At 44.5% G+C, this 17,972-nt stretch overlaps 2 protein-coding genes across 3 annotated transcripts; one reads left to right on the plus strand and one right to left on the minus strand.

The window, feature by feature from the left end:
* The first annotated feature begins 225 nt into the window (after positions 1–225).
* EXOSC1 (exosome component 1) lies at positions 226–9,693 on the plus strand. Of its 2 annotated transcripts, XM_060034363.1 has the most exons (8): positions 226–268; positions 376–491; positions 2,279–2,353; positions 3,826–3,914; positions 4,699–4,732; positions 5,237–5,287; positions 5,417–5,501; positions 5,837–9,692. In XM_060034363.1, the coding sequence occupies exons 1-8, from the start codon at positions 238–240 to the stop codon at positions 5,941–5,943; spliced, it is 588 nt and encodes a 195-aa protein (XP_059890346.1). In that variant the 5' UTR covers positions 226–237; the 3' UTR covers positions 5,944–9,692. The 2 variants fall into 2 exon arrangements, with proteins under 2 accessions (XP_059890346.1, XP_059890347.1); XM_060034364.2 differs by lacking the exon at positions 226–268 and having other exon boundaries at positions 430–491; positions 4,699–4,736; positions 5,837–9,693.
* A 480-nt stretch (positions 9,694–10,173) lies between these two features.
* On the minus strand, positions 10,174–17,358 carry PGAM1 (phosphoglycerate mutase 1). Its single transcript, XM_060034366.1, has 4 exons — positions 17,089–17,358; positions 12,926–13,200; positions 12,059–12,239; positions 10,174–11,268 (listed from the first exon to the last, which is right to left on the minus strand). The coding sequence occupies exons 1-4, from the start codon at positions 17,225–17,227 to the stop codon at positions 11,099–11,101; spliced, it is 765 nt and encodes a 254-aa protein (XP_059890349.1). The 5' UTR covers positions 17,228–17,358; the 3' UTR covers positions 10,174–11,098.
* Positions 17,359–17,972: the final 614 nt, after the last annotated feature.

Consider the following 17,972-nt stretch of genomic DNA (forward strand, 5'->3'; position numbering starts at 1 on the left):
CCGCCCATCCTTATCCGCAAGCGCAAGCGTAAGCGCAAGCGCATGCGGGCCGGAGCTCCACCCCCGGTCTCGTCCCGGGGTAACCTGGGAAATGGAGTTTACATCTCAAGGAGGCGCTCCCGGTGGTCACGTGATAAAGCTCACCAATTGGCACGCTTCTTACTGCGGAACTGCACCTGGATGTTGGCCAATGAGAGGTCGGCTTCATTTTCCTCCGGACTTGGGACAGGGGCAGTCATGGCGCCACCCGTGAGGTACTGCATCCCCGGTAAGTCAGCGGTGCCCAGAGCGAATCCTGGGCAGGGACGGAGGCAGGAAGGCCCGACGACCAACAGCTTCTGCGGACCCGTGGCTGATGCAGCGTTTTTTCCGCAGGCGAACGTCTGTGTAACTTGGAAGAGGGCAGCCCCGGCAGCGGCACCTACACCCGGCATGGCTACATCTTTTCGTCGCTTGCTGGCTGCCTGATAAAGAGCAGCGAGAACGGCGCGGTAAAGGGGGCGGCTTCCCCTCTTCTCCGTCTCTGCCTTTTTCTTAGGCTGCCTTTGATTTCGCAGTTCTTAGGCAGGGGACCTGCGGGCGCGTCTTCAGTGCCTCGTTCAGTAAAAGAAGTTGGTCTCTTAAGTTTGAACAGCTGTGGTCCCCGCTGCCGGGCACTTAGCCATCACAGAACAGTTTTGTTGGTCCGGCTTGGTTGTGTTGCTGACACTCGGGGAAGCAAGTTGGGGGAAGAGTGGAGGCGAGCTCAGCCCTGCAGTGAGCTGAATCCTGTCCGAATGTCGCCTACCTCTCCGACTTTATCTCGCTCCGCTACCCGCGCCTCACCCTCTGCTATCTAGTACTACTGGCTTCTTTCAGTGTCGCCAGTGCGCCACAGAGCCTTTGTACACACGCCGACTGGAACACGCTCCTCTCTTCCTTAGCCTATTCAATTCCTACCTACCCTTCAGATAGCCTCACTAGTATCACTTTCTCAGAGAAGCTGTCCTAGCCACTAGTCGAAAAAAGTTTTGTTTTTGTCTGTTTTGTTGAGCACTCACAAAGAGCTGTATTCTTCCCTTTCTAAGCACTTAGCTCAGCATGTAATTAAACACTCAGTTATATCAATAAGTTCCCCATTAGACCCTTCTCCCGTAGACTCCATAACCGCCGCGCCTAGCACAAGATAAATGCTCAGTAGATGTTTGTTGAATGCATGAGTAATATTATTCTCCCTGGTTCCAGAGGCTGATCCACGATTAGCTCAGGATCAGATAAGCAGTTCTTGAAGGAGCAGCTTAAAGGAGCGTAGTAGAAAGAGGATTCAGAGTTAGAACACTTCAGTATTGACTAAACCTTGATTCTGCTTTAGATAAGAAACTTAAACCCTCTGGTTTTAGGTTCTTCCTCATCTATAAAATGAGAGACTTTTTATTCGATCAATTTGGGAATTTCCTTAGGATTTGAAAGTTTGTTCATTTCATAGCTATACATATAGCTATCTATGGAGCATTTTCATGTGCCAGGCACAGTGCTGACCTCTAGGGATGTTGTAATGAGCCAAATACACATGGTCTCTTATCGGGGGCACAAACACAACTGTAAGCAAATATATGCTCAAATGAATGTATGCTTACAAATGTGATTCCTGCTCTGAAAGCATATTACGGGGTACCATGAGAACATGTAATAGGCAAACCCACCCTAGTCAGAAGTGACATTTAACCTGAATCTTTAACCTGAATATTTATATTTATCCTGAATAAAGGATAAATAAGAGTTGAGTGGGTGAGCATAAAGAACAGGTTGGATAGAGATCCTGAGATGGGAAGAAATTTAGTGAATTCATGAAACTGAAAAAAGGCCAGGAGAGCTGAGGCATAGTGAACAAGGTGCTATTATGTATGCTATTATATAACATTTATTTGGAAATTCTAGCCTGTCCAATAAAATGACAAACAGAAAGAAAGGTATAACTTTGGAGGAAAGAGTCACATTATCCGTGATTACAGGCAATATAGTTGTATGCCAAAAAGCTCTAAGAAAATCACCAGAAAACTTAGAACTCGTCTGAAATGGTTAGATTATGTCTTCTAGCAGCTTTCTTCCTGTGGCCCCTTGGCCATCCTATAGCCTAAAATGTCTAAGGCTTTCTGCTCTGGACTGCAAATGAATCTGTAGTCCACCTGCACTTGTGACCTCAACCGTGGCCCATGGCATTCCTATATTATTCTCAAGCCACAGACACTTTTACCCAAGACTTAGCAAGGATATTCATGTTTTATTGTTCTCTCTGTAGCTTCCTGTCATATCTGTGATGAGAGAAACAGAGTCCCAATTACTGCCAGATGTGGGAGCTATTGTAACCTGTAAGGTAAGTTGGTCCTAACCTCCCTGCTTAGGATACTGTCCAATGCTGAAATAATGATCATTGTAGAGCTGCACTGTTCAATATGGTAACCAGTAGCCACATATGGCCATTTAAATTTAAATAAATTAAAATTAAACAAAATTTAAAATTTATTTTCTCACTTCCACTAGGTACATTTCAAGTGCTCAGTAGCCACAGGTGGTTGGTGGCTGCCATATTGGTCAACACAGAATATTTCTATCATCACAGAAAGTTTTACGGGACTATGCTGGTCTAGAGATTTCTAGGATAATGATCAATGAGGTCAAGTTCAAGCTTGCATAGTTCTTTCACAGAGCTGATTCCCTGAGTTTGTAATTTTTTACTTTTGTCTGGGAGACGGGCACCAAAGGGTGATAAGGAAGCCCTTTTTTTTTTTTTTTTTTTTTAGTATTTATTTATTTGGTTGTGCCGGGTCTTAGTTGCAGCATGTGGACTCCTTAGTTGCAGCTCGAGGACTCCTTTAGTTGTGGCTTAGCTCCTTAGTTGTGGCAGGCAGGCTCCTTAGTTGTGGCTCACAGGCTCCTTAGTTGCAGCATGCGGGCTTCGTAGTTGTGGCATGCAAACTCTTAGTTGCAGCATGCATGTGGCATCTAGTTCCCCAACCAGGGATTGAACCCGGGCCCCCTGCACTGGGAGCACAGAGTCTCAACCACTGCGCCGCCAGGGAAGTCCCAGAAGGCCCATTTTTGAACAACTGAAGCAAAACTCTTTCTGCAGAGAAACAAAAGATTTGATAGTCTTTGAGGGAAAGTACACATTAATGCGGTACTGGTCAGTAACTATAATATATCAGTACTCCCTGCCCATCCCCACTCTCTGCCAGTTAAATTAACTTGCAGCTCTTAGTTTTTCTCTATAAATTTCTCCAGCAGAAAATCTATGTGGGGATTCCCTGGCGATCCAGTGGTTAGGACTCCGAGCTTTCACTGCTGAGGGCGTGGGTTCAATCGCTGGTCAGGTAGCTAAGATCCCGCAAGCTGCGAAGCATGCCAAATTTAAAAAAAAACAGAACGGGAGAGAGAATGTATGTGTTATTTTGAAAATAACTGGAGAGGCAGTGATCTAAATATTATGCAGCAGCTGCAATGGAGACTTAAATTCTGTTCACACTACAGGGCTCATAGTAAGATCTGTTAAAGGTCTAGCTAGATTTGCTATATACTATAAATACCCTTGTGTATTTATGTTAGACTTGTATATTTTTCAAAACCTATTCCATCTTATTTGATTTCCACAGTAACTCTATTAAGTGGCCAGAGTGGCTCTTATTCCACTTTACAAATATGACTTATACAGGGATAAGTAGGAGTTAACTTGTCTTAACTTCTATACTTAGTAGGGTTGCTTGGACCAAAATCCTAGTTTATTCCCGCCTCCTTCAGCTGACAACGACTAATACTCACTCTAGTGCTGCTCTTTTCTCTATTGCACAGGTCTCTAGCATCAATTCACGCTTTGCCAAAGTACACATCCTATATGTGGGGTCCACACCGCTTAAGAACTCTTTTCGAGGAACTATCCGGTAAGAAGTATTTTTGTCTTCATATTTGCCTCAGCACCTGGAATGAGGTTAGGATAGAATGGGAGCCTGGAATTTTTAGGAACAATTACATTCTCTATTCCTGCCCATTTCTCTCTTCCTTTGTGCTTTGATTCTCCCCAGGTAGTAGCCAAAGAAAACGTTAAAACATGTGAGTTAGGACAAAAGGAAAATATTAATGAGATAGGGCTTTAAATAAAACAAAAAGGGTTGAGCTAAGCTGGAGATTAGCATTGTAGGGATGATTCATATCAAACAAAGTAGAAAGCATTTTAGGAAGTACCTTTCTTTCTTGAATTTAATATCAATTAAACCCAAGGACTGTAAAACAATAAAAAGGGTAGTGGGTGAAATGGTAAATTTTTTCCTATGGATTCTTGAGAAGGGACAAACAATTCTCGTGAGCTAGATAATTTAACATCTGAGGCTCTTTCCACCGTCAGGATTCTGTGTTGTTCTGTGGTGCTTCTGTTCAAGCTCTCCTAAGGCAGTGAAGTTCCTTATCCTTCCCAGCTAAATCTGATCCACTTTTCTCTAGTGGGAGGTATTGATACTGCTGCTCTGTGTGATCCAAGAATGGGAAATGTGGTTTTCTCCTCCAGGAGAAGACTAGGGATACATCTTCACCCTGCTCCTCTGGGTGGCCGCTGGGTCCCCATTAGGACTTGTTCTCTCTGCTGTTGTAGCTCTTTGTCTGCCAGGAGTCTGCAGGATAATTCTTTCTCACAGATAATTAACCTTTCTGTTAATTCTTTTTTCTTTATAGCAAGGAAGACGTCCGAGCTACTGAAAAAGACAAGGTTTGTTGGTTGGTTCTTTTTTTTTTTCATGGCTTTAGGAATCTCAATCCTTTTAAATTATTCCAGTGAATTTGAAAGGTCTATGGAAATGTGGAGTCCAAGGAATTTTAAGGTGTTCCTTTCTGGAAGGTGTGGAATTCACTTCACTGTCCCTTTCCTCTTCATATCATTTTTGTTCACTTTGTTGACCAGAGAGGGGCTAGTTTACCCTTTGCCTTTGAAGCCACGTATTTATTCATTGCTGTTTCCTCAGACTTACTCTGGAGCCTTTCAGAGCAACTATAGTACTTTTGTTCAAGTCAGATTCCTGATTAGGTTACTGAGTTCAAAATCTTTCATTTATGTGATGATGCCACAGAAACAATAAAAGTTGTTGATTGACTTGAGTAGTGATGACTTCCACCCTCTGAGATTAGAAGTTGACTGGTTCTGCCAGGGGTGTTAATAGTTTCATGTAGACCTGATTCGGAGCTTTCACTTAACACTCCTGTTCTTTCTTTACAGGTTGAAATTTATAAGAGTTTCCGCCCAGGGGACATTGTCTTGGCCAAAGTGGTATCCTTTATTCCCCTCAGACTTGTGGTCCTTTGTCAAAAGAAGAAATGGAAGTAGAGAAACCACTCAAGTGGCTATGGGAGGGATGGCTTAAAACTCTGTTTTCCTTTACCAGTGTGATGTGACTAGATCTCCCTAGGTGATGCGCAGTCCAACTACCTCCTAACCACTGCTGAAAATGAGCTGGGAGTGGTGGTGGCCCACAGTGAATCGGGTGAGTTTGTCCATGCTTCCACATGCTTACCTTTACCTGGGAGCTAGGGTTTGGGATTAGTCCATTGTTTTCCCTCATTTCCCTTGTTTTTTAATTATCTAAAAAGCAATACTAGTGTAGATACTTACTACTGAGATTAGAATGATTCTCCTTATATAATCTAAGGAAAAGAGGCACTCACTCCATAAATCAGTGGAATAAACAAGGTTTTTTTCTGTATGAGGTGAGGTTCACTAGGCAGCTTGGTGACACTTCAGTTCATACCCAGCTGAAAAGAGAAGGGTCTCAAGCAAATATTTGGGGTCCCATCTCCAACTCCACCTTTTCCCTTCCAGGTGTCCAGATGGTTCCCATCAGCTGGTGTGAGATGCAGTGCCCTAAGACCCACACTAAAGAATTCCGGAAAGTGGCCCGAGTACAGCCTGAATTCTTACAGACCTAAGAAGCCACACTTTACCCCATGCACAGGAGTAAGCTCTTTCCAAGAGTACATGTGTGAACGTGACATCAGGGTGCTGTTGTCTTCATTCAGGCACCTGGGGCTGGCCAGCAGCCACCTCTAGAAAAATCTTACTCTATAGGCAAAACATTTTTCCTGTGAATCGTTCAGTGGATTTTATCCTCTTGAGTGATAAATTTCTCTTTTGGAGGCACCAGCAAACCAACTGTATGATGGTGGAAATAGCCTGTTCTTTCTGACAGTCTTATAAATATGTATTTTTTGCTGTGAAAAAGAAAACATTTTTACGAAAAGAATTTTATGGTTTCTATTATATTGAGTAGGGAAAAGAATCTAAACAGTGTCATGACATTTAGAGCAGGGTCTTGCCTGGTGGCACCGATTAACAGACATGTGTTACGTGCTTTCTTGCTCTAGACAACGCCTAATTGCCAATCTTTTTTGTATATTCTGTTGTACATACTTTTGCTTATTGAGTACGTGCTATGTGTCAGGCACTAGGTTAAGTACTTTATATACATTTCCTCATTTAGAGAGATTATGGTTTAGTGAAAATTATGGGACACATGTGGTGATTCAGGTAGCATGTTAGTAATTCTGAAAGTAATTTGGTAAACAAAGTATTACTGATACAGTAGATACTCCAGGAAATGTTAAATCTGAATTGAAAAGAGGTACAGAACACTATCATGTGAAGTGGCCAGGAAAGGATTTGTAAGTGAAGTGAGAGGAATTAAAGAACTAAGATAAGTGAGGTGAAGATATTCAGAGCAGAGAGAGAAGCCCAAGCAAAGTGCAGAATCAGGAATGTACACACAAGCTTGAGGACAAGCAAAGGATGAGGGTTAAGCATGGGGAGGTTGCAGAGAGAATGAAAGGAGAGATGAATTATGTCACTTCTTGAGATGTTATTAGGGAGCCCATGTCTTCTCTGTGAAGTGAGAATGGTTGGGGTAAGGTTTGGAGTCATCCCACCTGGGTTTGTGTCCTCTCGTTGCCTTAAGCCGGGTTATACGTTGTTTTGTTTTTTTTATTTTATTTTATTTTTTTTTTCGGTACGCGGGCCTCTCACTGTTGTGGTCTCTCCCGTTGCGGAGCACAGGCTCCGGACGCGCAGGCTCGGCAGCCATGGCTCACGGGCCCAGCTGCTCCGCGGCATGTGGGATCTTCCCAGACCGGGGCACGAACCCGTGTCCCCTGCATCGTCAGGCGGACTCTCAACCACTGCGCCACCAGGGAAGCCCGTTTTGTTTTTTTTTTGATTGAAATTTTTATTGACATAATTGTAAGTAATTGCAGTTTTAAGAAATAATACAGAGATCCCTTATGCACTTTTTCCAGTTTCCGCCAGTGGTAACATTTTGCAAAATAATAATATGCTGTACTATAACAATCAGGATGTTGAACTGATACTTGAGCAAATTATTTTTATTTCTTTAAGTCTGTTTCCTCATCTGGAATAGTATGACCTCATAGGATTATTATGAGGAAATGTATAAAAGTGGTTAGTACACGCCAATATTACTGTTATATATTATTGTTGTTATTATATAACTGATTGCCTTCTATCAGGTATCTACTAAATGCCAGGACTTAATGCTAGATACTTCAGTGTAGTTTGTATTGATATAATCAGTCTCCTATTGATAGATATTTTTAAACTTTTTTTCTTTTACAGACAGTGCTGCAGGGAAAATCCCTATACCATGTATCTTTGTGCATGCCTATGATTCTTTTGCAAAACAGATTCCTAGCAGTATAATGCTGAGTAAAAGAATATGCACATTTAAATTTTTGGTTAGATTCTCCCTTATTGCCTTGCAGAAAGATGCTACCAATTGATTTTCTCAACAGTGTTAGCCATTTTACTTATGTTATCTCTGAACTTCACAGTGACCCGGAAAAGTAGCAATTATTTCCACATGTTACAGATAAGTAAACTAAGGCTTAGAAAAATTAATAAATCTCACAGACATCAAGAGGCAGAACAGTGTTCAAACTCAGATCTGTTTTACTGTAAAGCCTGGGCCCTTCCTTCTGTACCATGGTGCCTCATTTTTCCAAGTATTGAACAGAAACCTCAGGCATGCAATTAGAGGCTCTCCAAATTGACATTGGTTAATTAATTATAAGTGCTTGTTGGACATCATTCACTCATTATATAAATATATTTGAGCAACTCCTCTGCCCACCACTGCTCCAGGAACTAGGGAGTAAAGCAGTGAACATGATAGAATCCTTTCCTTGTGGAGCTTACATTCTAGTGGGGGGGGACCATTGGTGGGAGGGGAGACAAATGAAAAGTAAACAAATACGGAAATGTTATAATTTCAAACAGTAATTTTAAAAAGTGTCATAAAGAAGAACATTTGAAACAACTGGGTAATGGCCTTCTGATTTGCTGCGAACCAGGTTAGATTTTCTCACCCTTAACCATGCAATATTGTATTACATGTTTGTTAGTTGTGTGCGTGTCTCCCCTACTTACCTTAGCTTTAAGGGCAGCATGCTGTCTTCTCTATCTTCAAATCTCCAGTACCTGGTACTGTGATTAACACGTAGCAAATGCTCAATAAAAATTTTTTGAGCGTACTCATAGCTGACTGAATAGCTATGCCCAAACAGTGATTGATATGTAGTAATGGTGATATTTGTTAATCTAGAGACAGGGAGGATATACTTTCTGTGCCTTGGAAAAGTGGTTCTCAGCCTGGGTTAGGTGAACTTCAAAATTGCCTGTAAGTGGTAAAGGGGTAGCAGGGGGAGTGCAGGGGAAAAAAAGACTGCAGGTGCCCTGGCCCTGCTTACGAATCTCATGGTTGAACCTGTGGGTGTTAAGGGTTCGTTCAGCTCCACAGGTGATTCTGATGTGCTACTCTGGCCAAGAGACACTGTCTTGGAGGGATAGTAGTTGTTGGCCTCCTAGCCATAATGGTAAATGAGGATGGCTTTCTGTTATTTTCCTGCCCATAAGGCAGGAGTTCTAGCCAGGAGTCTAAGTTGCAAGGAATGGAGACTGCTGTAAACTCAAGTGATGTCAGGACATAGAGTAGTAGTAATCAAAGCTGATCCAGCCTGATTTGGGTGAAGAGCACTTGATCAAACAAAATTACCAACTTCTGGTCTAAGATTCAGCACCAGCTAAGTAAACTAACATCCCACCAGGCTACTGGAGACTTAAATTACTAAAGGTCTTCCTAGGATTAATGTGTAGATCAAATAAAGAACTAAACTTGAAAAGCAAGATGCTTAAAAGTACTTAAATTTTAGAATAAGAATCTTTGATTTAGTTGCAGTAACATTCATCTGGGTTCCAGTACTTAGTAGTGTACCTTCTGGCAAGTTTCTGTTATCGTTTTCAGCATGTTTCCTCTTCTGTAAACTGGGGATACCAGCCCTTTCAGAGGTTGTCAAGATTGGAGATTATGTAGATAACGTACTCACCCAATGGCTAGCATAGAGGCACTTCATAAGAGCTTTATAGATGGTGTTACTTGCTCCTACTAGAAGAGAAAGGCATTATGGGCTTTCTCATGTTCCAGTGATCTTTTCAAAGGCCTTAGAGAAAAGGTAAATGTGAGTAGTGCCCCTTCCCTATTACGTATATAATTAGTCGGCCCTCTCTATTCATGGATGTGACACCTGTGAATACGGAGGGCCAACTGTACTACTTAGTTTTACATAAGGCACTTTAGCTTCTGTTAATTTTGGTATCCACAGGAGTCCTGGAACCAGTCCCCCACTGCAGATACCAAGGGATGACTGTATATCCCTTTTCTCCTGCATGTGTAACTTTTGAGGATGTTAATTAGTTGACTGATAGGGTTAAAATTTTAGGGGCCAAAAAGAAAGGTGTGAATCAAGTTTAAAAGTTACTAACAAAAAAAGGGTTGGCTTTTTTAAGTCTAGTAAACAAGCATTTACCTTACTCTAAAGAGGGCATACTAGTTTCAGAATTTGATTTTCCAGTGTTCGGTAACCAGCACCACTGAGCAAGAGCTGTAGAGAGGCAACAGGAATACAGAGTTCAGCTCTCCAACACGGAAAACCCAATGAGATACATGATACTTGGACCAGGCTATGTAAAGTTGTGACTGGTTGTCCTAAAAGCTCTTAATCTGTCATACAAGGACTTGGGTAATGAGAGACATTTCAAGTTGAATGTTTGAGTTGATTTCCTCAGATAAGACATACCACACATGACACAGAAAATATTGCACATCACTCCTTTATCATACTGACCTGGAAAAAAGATTTACTACAGTTATGCTCAAATGAGTACTGGGCCTAAGTGGTGGGCCAAGCAACTGGAACATGGTTCAGAAATCAGGCACAGTGAAAGACACACTTGGATGTGATCAAGAGGCATTCCGCTGCCATAAAACAATAAGGCGGGGGAGGGATTCTAAAACACACAGCAGGATGAGCTCCTACACCTTAGAAGTCAAGAAGCTTATCCCATGACGGTGTAAGGAATGGCTCATTGTCTGATGACCACATGTGGGAATATTTCAACCGCCACTAGAAACCCCAGAAGGGTTTTTTTTTTAATTTATTTATATATACATATAAATTTTTCTTTTGTAAAAGTAAATGCAACACATAAACATTCAGGATTGATCCCAATCTTTTGGAGTCAGGGAGGAAGTGTTTGATTGAATCACCATGCAGGTTACATTCATCTTCCACTGGAATGACTAGAGCCCCCAGTCACCTGAACAGAACAGTGCCCAGCTAGCCTCTGGGAACACAAATAGGCACTCTTGCTTCTCCTCATTGGTCACACCTTGGCATGGTTCCTCCCTATCCCCTACTCAAGCAGGTCCTTAGTAATAAACAAACCACTAGCAACGCCCCGCCCCAGTTACTACCTCTCAACGCTCCTGGATAAGTCTTCCCTTGGCTTGGACTGAGGTCCATGTCCCAGAGGTGCCATTCTGACTAGACTGTATGAAGGGAGTGGGTGCAAGAGAGAAAATGGCTAAAATGAAATTGGGAGCCACTGCTCCCCATCCGCAGCTACAGCTTAAGATGCCTACAGATGTCGTCAGTGTGACGTGTGCAGGGGAGAGGTGCAGAGGAATGGATGGGCTTGGGAGGAAGGGTAATCCTTGGGAAAGTAATCTGCTGCTCGACCTCACTTCTTGGCCTTGCCCTGGGCAGCCACAGCCTCCATGGCTTTACGCACGGTCTCTTCATCACCCAGGAACTGCATTGGCTTGATGGGCTTCAAGTTCTTGTCCAATTCGTAGACGATGGGAATGCCAGTCGGCAGGTTCAGCTCCATGATAGCCTCCTCGGAGAGACCTGAAAATACACCCCGCTATGATCAGTCAAGCAAGATATGAATCCACAGACCTCTCCAGCGTTGCTATTCATTCTCCGGGTGGGGAAACAGGTCCTCCAAGGACTTTCGTAGGAATTAAAACAAGACAACCTTTCTGGTATTTGTCATAACAGTAATGATCTGTGTTATAGTAGATCGCTCACCCAAGGAATGCCCCCGTAGCTTATTTCTCAGTCACTGAAAAGCAAGAAAAATGGATGAAAGGTATGTCTCCCAAAGTGAGATCTGGAAGCCCATAGTAAAGCTGGACTATACATATCTCAAATGTCCTATGTAGTCCATCCAGGCTGCCAAAACTCAGCACATCTGGGCCTCTAGGCCCTTGGGTGAAACAATTTAAGATGCAAACTGAGATTCATCTGTGGAGTTGTACCAGGTTGTGATTAAGAAGGATTTTTATCAGCAGTTTCGACTGGTAATCCTAGTCTAGAGGTGGGCATCTCAAACTTCCATGTGTATCTGAATTACCTGGGTGATAGATGCATCTTCTCATTCAGGTCTGAAGTGGGACCTGAGGTTCTGCATGTGCAATAAGCACCCAGTGGTGTCTGGCCGCCTCTGCTTCTGCAGAGGATGCTTTGAGAGACAAGGATAGAAAGTGTGTTTCTACTAGGAGACAATCTGGCCTGTCTCTAAGGCTATCAACATGTCCAGCCCTTTCCTGAAGGTCTCCTTCGTACTAAATAAGTCCAGATTAGTGACAGTTCTGCTTTAGCCCTCTTTGAGGGCCCCTCTGAAAAACGTACATACCCTCCAGATGCTTGACGATGCCCCGAAGGCTGTTGCCATGGGCTGCAATCAGTACTCGTTTCCCCTCCTTGATCTGGGGAACTATTTCTTCATTCCAAAAGGGCAGAGCTCTGGCAATAGTGTCCTTCAGACTCTCACAGGAGGGCAGCTGATCTTCAGTGAGGTCTGCATACCTACGATCCTAAACAACAAAAAATCCAAGCGTATCAGTTATTACCAGTTGCATCCATTCTGCCTATTTCTCATCCCCTGAAGGATCAAAGTGATGGGTGAAAGTCTCTCACCAGGGCACTGAGAGCTTGGGAAAGGGGATAATTATTATCCTGCCCCTCCCTCCCCCATTACCCTCTATAGGGAAGACTGACAGTTCAAAAGAAACATAACTTAGGAAAGGAGAAAAAAAAGGTAGGCTACAAGGCTCTAACCAATTCACTTTATCTTGCAATTGGCTTAGGAAGGCCCTATCAGCTATGGATGGGTTTTTTTAAAACATGGCAGTAGATGTAAAAAAGATATATTCTTTTTAGATAAACAACATAAACTCTTAACTAAATCTTTTAACAAGTGGAGGTCATTCCTTGGAGAAAGGGGACTACAATTAACTATTTTAGGGAATTCCCTGGTGGTCCAGTGGTTGGGACTCTGTGCTTTCACTGCCGAGGGCCCAGGTTTGATCCCTGGCTGGGGAACTAAGATCCCACAAACCCCACAGCCAAAAAAAGAAAAGAAAAGAAAAAAGTAACTCTTTTATCATAAATTAGAAACTCAGTGGGTCTAGGCAGACCCTAATAAAAGCTAAAAGAGTGAAGCCCAGATTCTAACACCCTGGTCCTGGGTGGAGCGAGCCAAACCTCCGTTTGTCCATACCTTACTGATGTTGCTGTAGAAGGGATGGTCGGGCTCCATCGGAGGTGGTGGGACATCATAGGAGCGCCTCCAGATCTTTACCTGGGCCTCACCGTGCTTGGCAGCAGTTTCTGCCTTATTGAGGCCAGTCAGACCCCCATAGTGTCGCTCATTAAGGCGCCAAGTCCTCACCACTGGCAGCCACATCTGGTCAATGGCATCCAGCACTGTCCAGAGGGTCCGAATTGCTCTCTTCTGCACTGAGGTGAAGCAGATGTCAAACTCATAGCCGGCATCTGGAAATTATAAGTTCAAAGTGATAAGCTAATCAGGTCCACTCTAGAGCAAGAATTCTTTCTTTCTTTTTGGCCGCACCATGTGGCTTGTGGGATCTTAGTTCCCCAACCAGGGATTCAACCCGGACCCTCGGCAGTGAGAGTTGTAACCAGTGGACCACCAGGGAATTCCCTAGAGCCAGAATTTTCTTACATATAAATTTCGTCATGTACAGACAACCCAAATGAAAATTATTTGGCTAAATATTTTATTTTGTACACCCTAGCAGGAAAAACAATATTCTGCCTTCGGGGAAGATAAAATCTGTTGATTTATGTTGCAGTTGACAATATACTTCCCAGTGGTTCCCCAAGAATTCATCTAACCCAAGGCCCAAATGTACTGTCAACCAGCTAACCTGAGATCTGGGCTACTTTTCCTAATCCCCAGAGTGCTGTGCTTAAGCACACTTTAAGAATTTATTTGCTTTAATTCTTTCAAGGTAAGGATTCAAAAAACTTGGAATCTTTTAATAAATATAATAGTTAGTACTTATAGAGAGCTTACCATCCATCTGTCAGGCACTGGACTGAGTACTTTGTATGTGTTTTATTTAGTCTTCATAACAATTCTATAAGGTTACATCATTACAACCCATCTTACCAGGTGAAAATAGAAACTAGAGGAGTTAAGCAAACTATCCGAGCTCACAGCTATTACATAAAAGAGATTAAAACCCAGGTAGTATGACTCTAAAATCTAACTCACAGGGGACTTCCCTGGTGGCGCGGTGGTTAAGAATCCACCTGCCAAGGCAGGGGAAATGGGTTCGAGCCCTCATCTGGGAACATCCCACATGCAGCGCAGCAGCTAAGCCCACGAGCTACAACTACCAAACGTGCACTCTAAAGCCCATGAGCCGCAACTGCAAAGCCCACGTGCTGCAACTACTGAAGCCCGTGCGCCTAGAGCCCGTGCTCTGCAACAAGAGAAGCCTGTGCACCGCAGCAAAAAGTTAGCCCCCGCTCGCCACAACTAAATAAAGCCCGAGCCCAGCAACGAAGACTCAACGCAGCCAAAAATAAATAAATACATCAATAAATTTATTTTTTAAAAATCTAACTCATAACCACCACTTCTAGCTATCTCCATAGTTTGCTAATTTCTAAGGATCCTGATGTTTGTATTTTAGTTAGAACTGTCACTCCTGATTGATAATTATTAACATACTTCAGTCCTCTCTACCTCTGGTCTAGGAGAAATGGGATTTTGAACTCTCAACAATCAGGACACAGCAAGAGCTCTTAGAGGATGCTGATAAAACTAGTTTGTTGCATGAAATTATACCTTCCCTAGAGTATTGGAAATCACATCACAACCTCTTCATCCACAGTTCCTTTCTGCTATCGTCAAATTACCTCACTACCCAGAGAATATAATCTACCTACGTCAATTGTTAAACCAAGTTTAAGAGAAGCCACTCATTGGAGAAAGAGCAAATGCTGTGCACTGTCTGATGCATTTGTAAATGAACCTCTCCTCCATACACAGCAGTTACTGAGGGGTGGTATCAAGTTATATTGGCCCAACCAGTAAGTTACAACTATTTGTCTTCATGTTTCACAAACGGTTATTCTCCCTCCCACTTTAATGGGGAGATGGCCCTTTCCTTAAGTAGTGGACCAGGAAAACATTCCTGTTTTCTTCCATGAGGCTACAAGGCCCCCTTTGAAATTCAGCACAAACTTTCCTGCGCATTGCCTCATGTTGAGGTGGCCAACAGTAATTAATGAAATGTGAAGTGAATTTTCCTGCCAGCCGTTCAACTGAGAATAAGGCCCGTAAGAACTACACTGATGGGGGAAGGGAGAATTAATCACCAAGAAACTCACCACAATCCACAAGGGAAAAGACACAGATTTCATCACTAAGGCTCACTGACAAGTGCGGGTAGACTCACTTACCATCCCCTCCCTAATCTTATGGGGAGGAATGGCTCCCCAATAAAAGGGAGTCACTGGGAATTGAGTATCCACAGTGCAAGCCTCAGCTCCCATGCTGAAAAGCTATTGGTTGTTTCACTGCATTTTCCACTTGCAATGGAGTGCTGCACATTGGATACACAAGTCAGTCCCCGAGGAAAAGAGCAGTTCCCCTTACAACTCTTAACAGAGAACTCTAAATCCTCTTCCTTCAACTTGGCCATCAAACAAAAGCATAGTCTAGGCCACTCCCAGGGATGGGGTTAGCCGGTGTTGTGCAGTGTGGACTCCATCCGCCCCCCAGGAGCAAGACGGCATGGGAAAACTCAGTTCTTGGTAGCTTCCTCCTGAAATCATTCAAGATTTTATAAACCCTATAATACTTAAAGCCCTAGTGAATTTAATGTTATTTTAGGTCTTTTACAGTATTAGATTATTCATATGGTCTTCATCATTCAGTTTTTGCTTTTGGTCTTTCACTTTTTATTTAATCATCTGTGATGCCCCTAAACAGTTATTAAAATTTTAAATGGGATTTCTTTTGAAACTAATGCTACTAACATTTACTTAAAAACTGAAATAGGGTCTGTTATTTTAAGATATTACAAGTTAAGGCATTTGATCAGTCTTAGAGGACAGCTGCAATTTGCTTTGTCCTAGGCTAGTCATCAGCAAACCACCACAGACCCATACAGTTCTTCCTGCCAGACAGCAGGAGGGAAAATGGCCTCCTTTACCAGCACTTTCCCTATCCTGGCCTCTCCTAACCGGTATGAGGTCACACCAGGCCATCCCAAAGTATTCACACACATCCCCAGCAGGATTACATTTCCCATACTTTCCGAACTTTTGCTTCATTTCTAAAGGATCTACAGTGAAGGCAAGTAGCTAGAGAGAGCAAACTGGGGCCAAATACCTGATTCACATCAGCCAGGAATCAGTGACCCTTTTTAATGGCTGCTGCTTTGTCCAGAGGTTAAAAGGGAGCAGGGAAGGATTGGTGGAAGCACCTCCTCGGTCCAGAGACGCTTTGAATTGCTGGCAGCAGGGAATGCTTATTAGCGCTTCAAAATCACAAAGAGCTGTCTGCCAGCGGGGGCAAGCCTGGGTAAGCCAGCTTATCTCATTGCCACTTCCACCTTTGCCCATAACAGCCTACCAGTTCCTCGCACTTACCCGGTACTCAACCCCAGAGCAGAGGCCAGGGTGGCAGACTAGGAATAAGATGTGACCTTGGACAAGTCATCTTTCCAATCCTCACTTTCCCAACTAGAAAAGAGGGCCAGGGAGGGATGGGAAGGAGGGGAATAAAACCTGTATAATTTATAGGGCTGTGAAGAGGATCTACTCAAATCATTCATTTTCTCAATTACATTTGTGGACGCATTTTGGACACAGGATTTGCGGAATGCTGGTAAACAACATTCTGCACAAGCACGTAGATGTCTTTGTACCTAGAACCCTGCTGGTCGCCCCCCGCCCCTCCCCGGCCCCGGGGTCCGCGTCACTCCCCCTCAGCGGGGAGAAGCATGTGGCCTGCCGCTTCACCAGGATCCCCAGCATCCTCCTGAGTAGGCTTGGTTATAGTTGCTGGAAGACACCGGGCATCCCATTTAGCAACCCGTCCCCGAGTTACTAAGTGCTCGGACTAGGAAAAAGGGGACTTTCTCAAGGCTGTGTCGTGGAGAGCGCAGTAAGCTGCGGGGCTACCGCCCGGGTCCTCTTCCTGGCATTGCCCCTCACACTCCGCTGGGTGACCTTGAGCAAGTCGATCCCCCACCCTGGGCCCATTTTTTCAACTGTAAAATAAACTGTTGGAGAGAAGGGGCTCTCCGGGGGGGCGCGGGGGCGGCCAAGCGGTCCTCACCCAGCGGCGCCTGCCCGAGCCTTCGCAGCCCCCACCCACTGCCCCGGCCCTCTCCGCACCTCGCAGCGCCTGCCCACCGCGCTTCGCCTCCTCGTGCCCGGCCGGGCTCAGGTCGGCGTCGTACCAGCCGCTGAAGCGATTCTCCAGGTTCCACGCGCTCTCGCCGTGCCGGATCAGCACCAGTTTGTAGGCGGCCATGGCTGCGGCTCGGGGTGCGGCGCAGACTGGGGCTCACCGAGATTCCGGAGTCGCGGCCCTACCCCGGCCGCGCCTGCGCGCTCGCGCTCCAACGGCCCGCTCCCGCTCACTTGCTCGGCCAAATCTTTCCACTGGCTCGGGGCCGTCCTCCGCCCGCCGGATGTACGCATGCGCCCCGTGCGGACGCTGCAGCCGCCAGGGGGAGGGGGCGCCCTCCAGGACGCCAGGGCGCATGCGGCCTCCGTCGTCGGCCCTGTGTCCGCCGCGATAGTCACGGAGCGCACGTAAGCGCCGAAGGGAGGTGGGAGCTTCGGGCTGTTGCCGGTTGTGCCCGCTGGCCGGAGTGTGGTCGTATTGCCGTTATTCATAAGCCCTTCGTTGTAATCAAATGGTCTTTTATTATTTGAATCGCGCTTGGCTCGGCCAAGTCACACTTTCCCATCCGTACGCAGGGTGTGATTCACACACCTGTGTTCCAATCTTCACTCTTCCATTTTATTCGCTTTGTATCTCGCTTAACCTCGCTCAGCCCCATCTGTAAATGGACGTAGTAAATACTTAGCTGGTGCCTATCTACCTGGAAGGTGCTCAGTAAATGGTGGTTGTTTCTATCTCATTTCCATGGACACTAATCTCCATAACGACAGGGTTCTGACTGCTGGTTCGAAAGCCACGCTCTTTATCTAACACACGGCCTTTTGTCCCACCTTCTTCTAGTTTCTCACAGCCTCTGGCCAGTGCTTCC

This window comes from Delphinus delphis, chromosome 16, assembly GCF_949987515.2.
Source record: "Delphinus delphis chromosome 16, mDelDel1.2, whole genome shotgun sequence".
Classification (NCBI taxonomy): domain Eukaryota; kingdom Metazoa; phylum Chordata; class Mammalia; order Artiodactyla; family Delphinidae; genus Delphinus; species Delphinus delphis.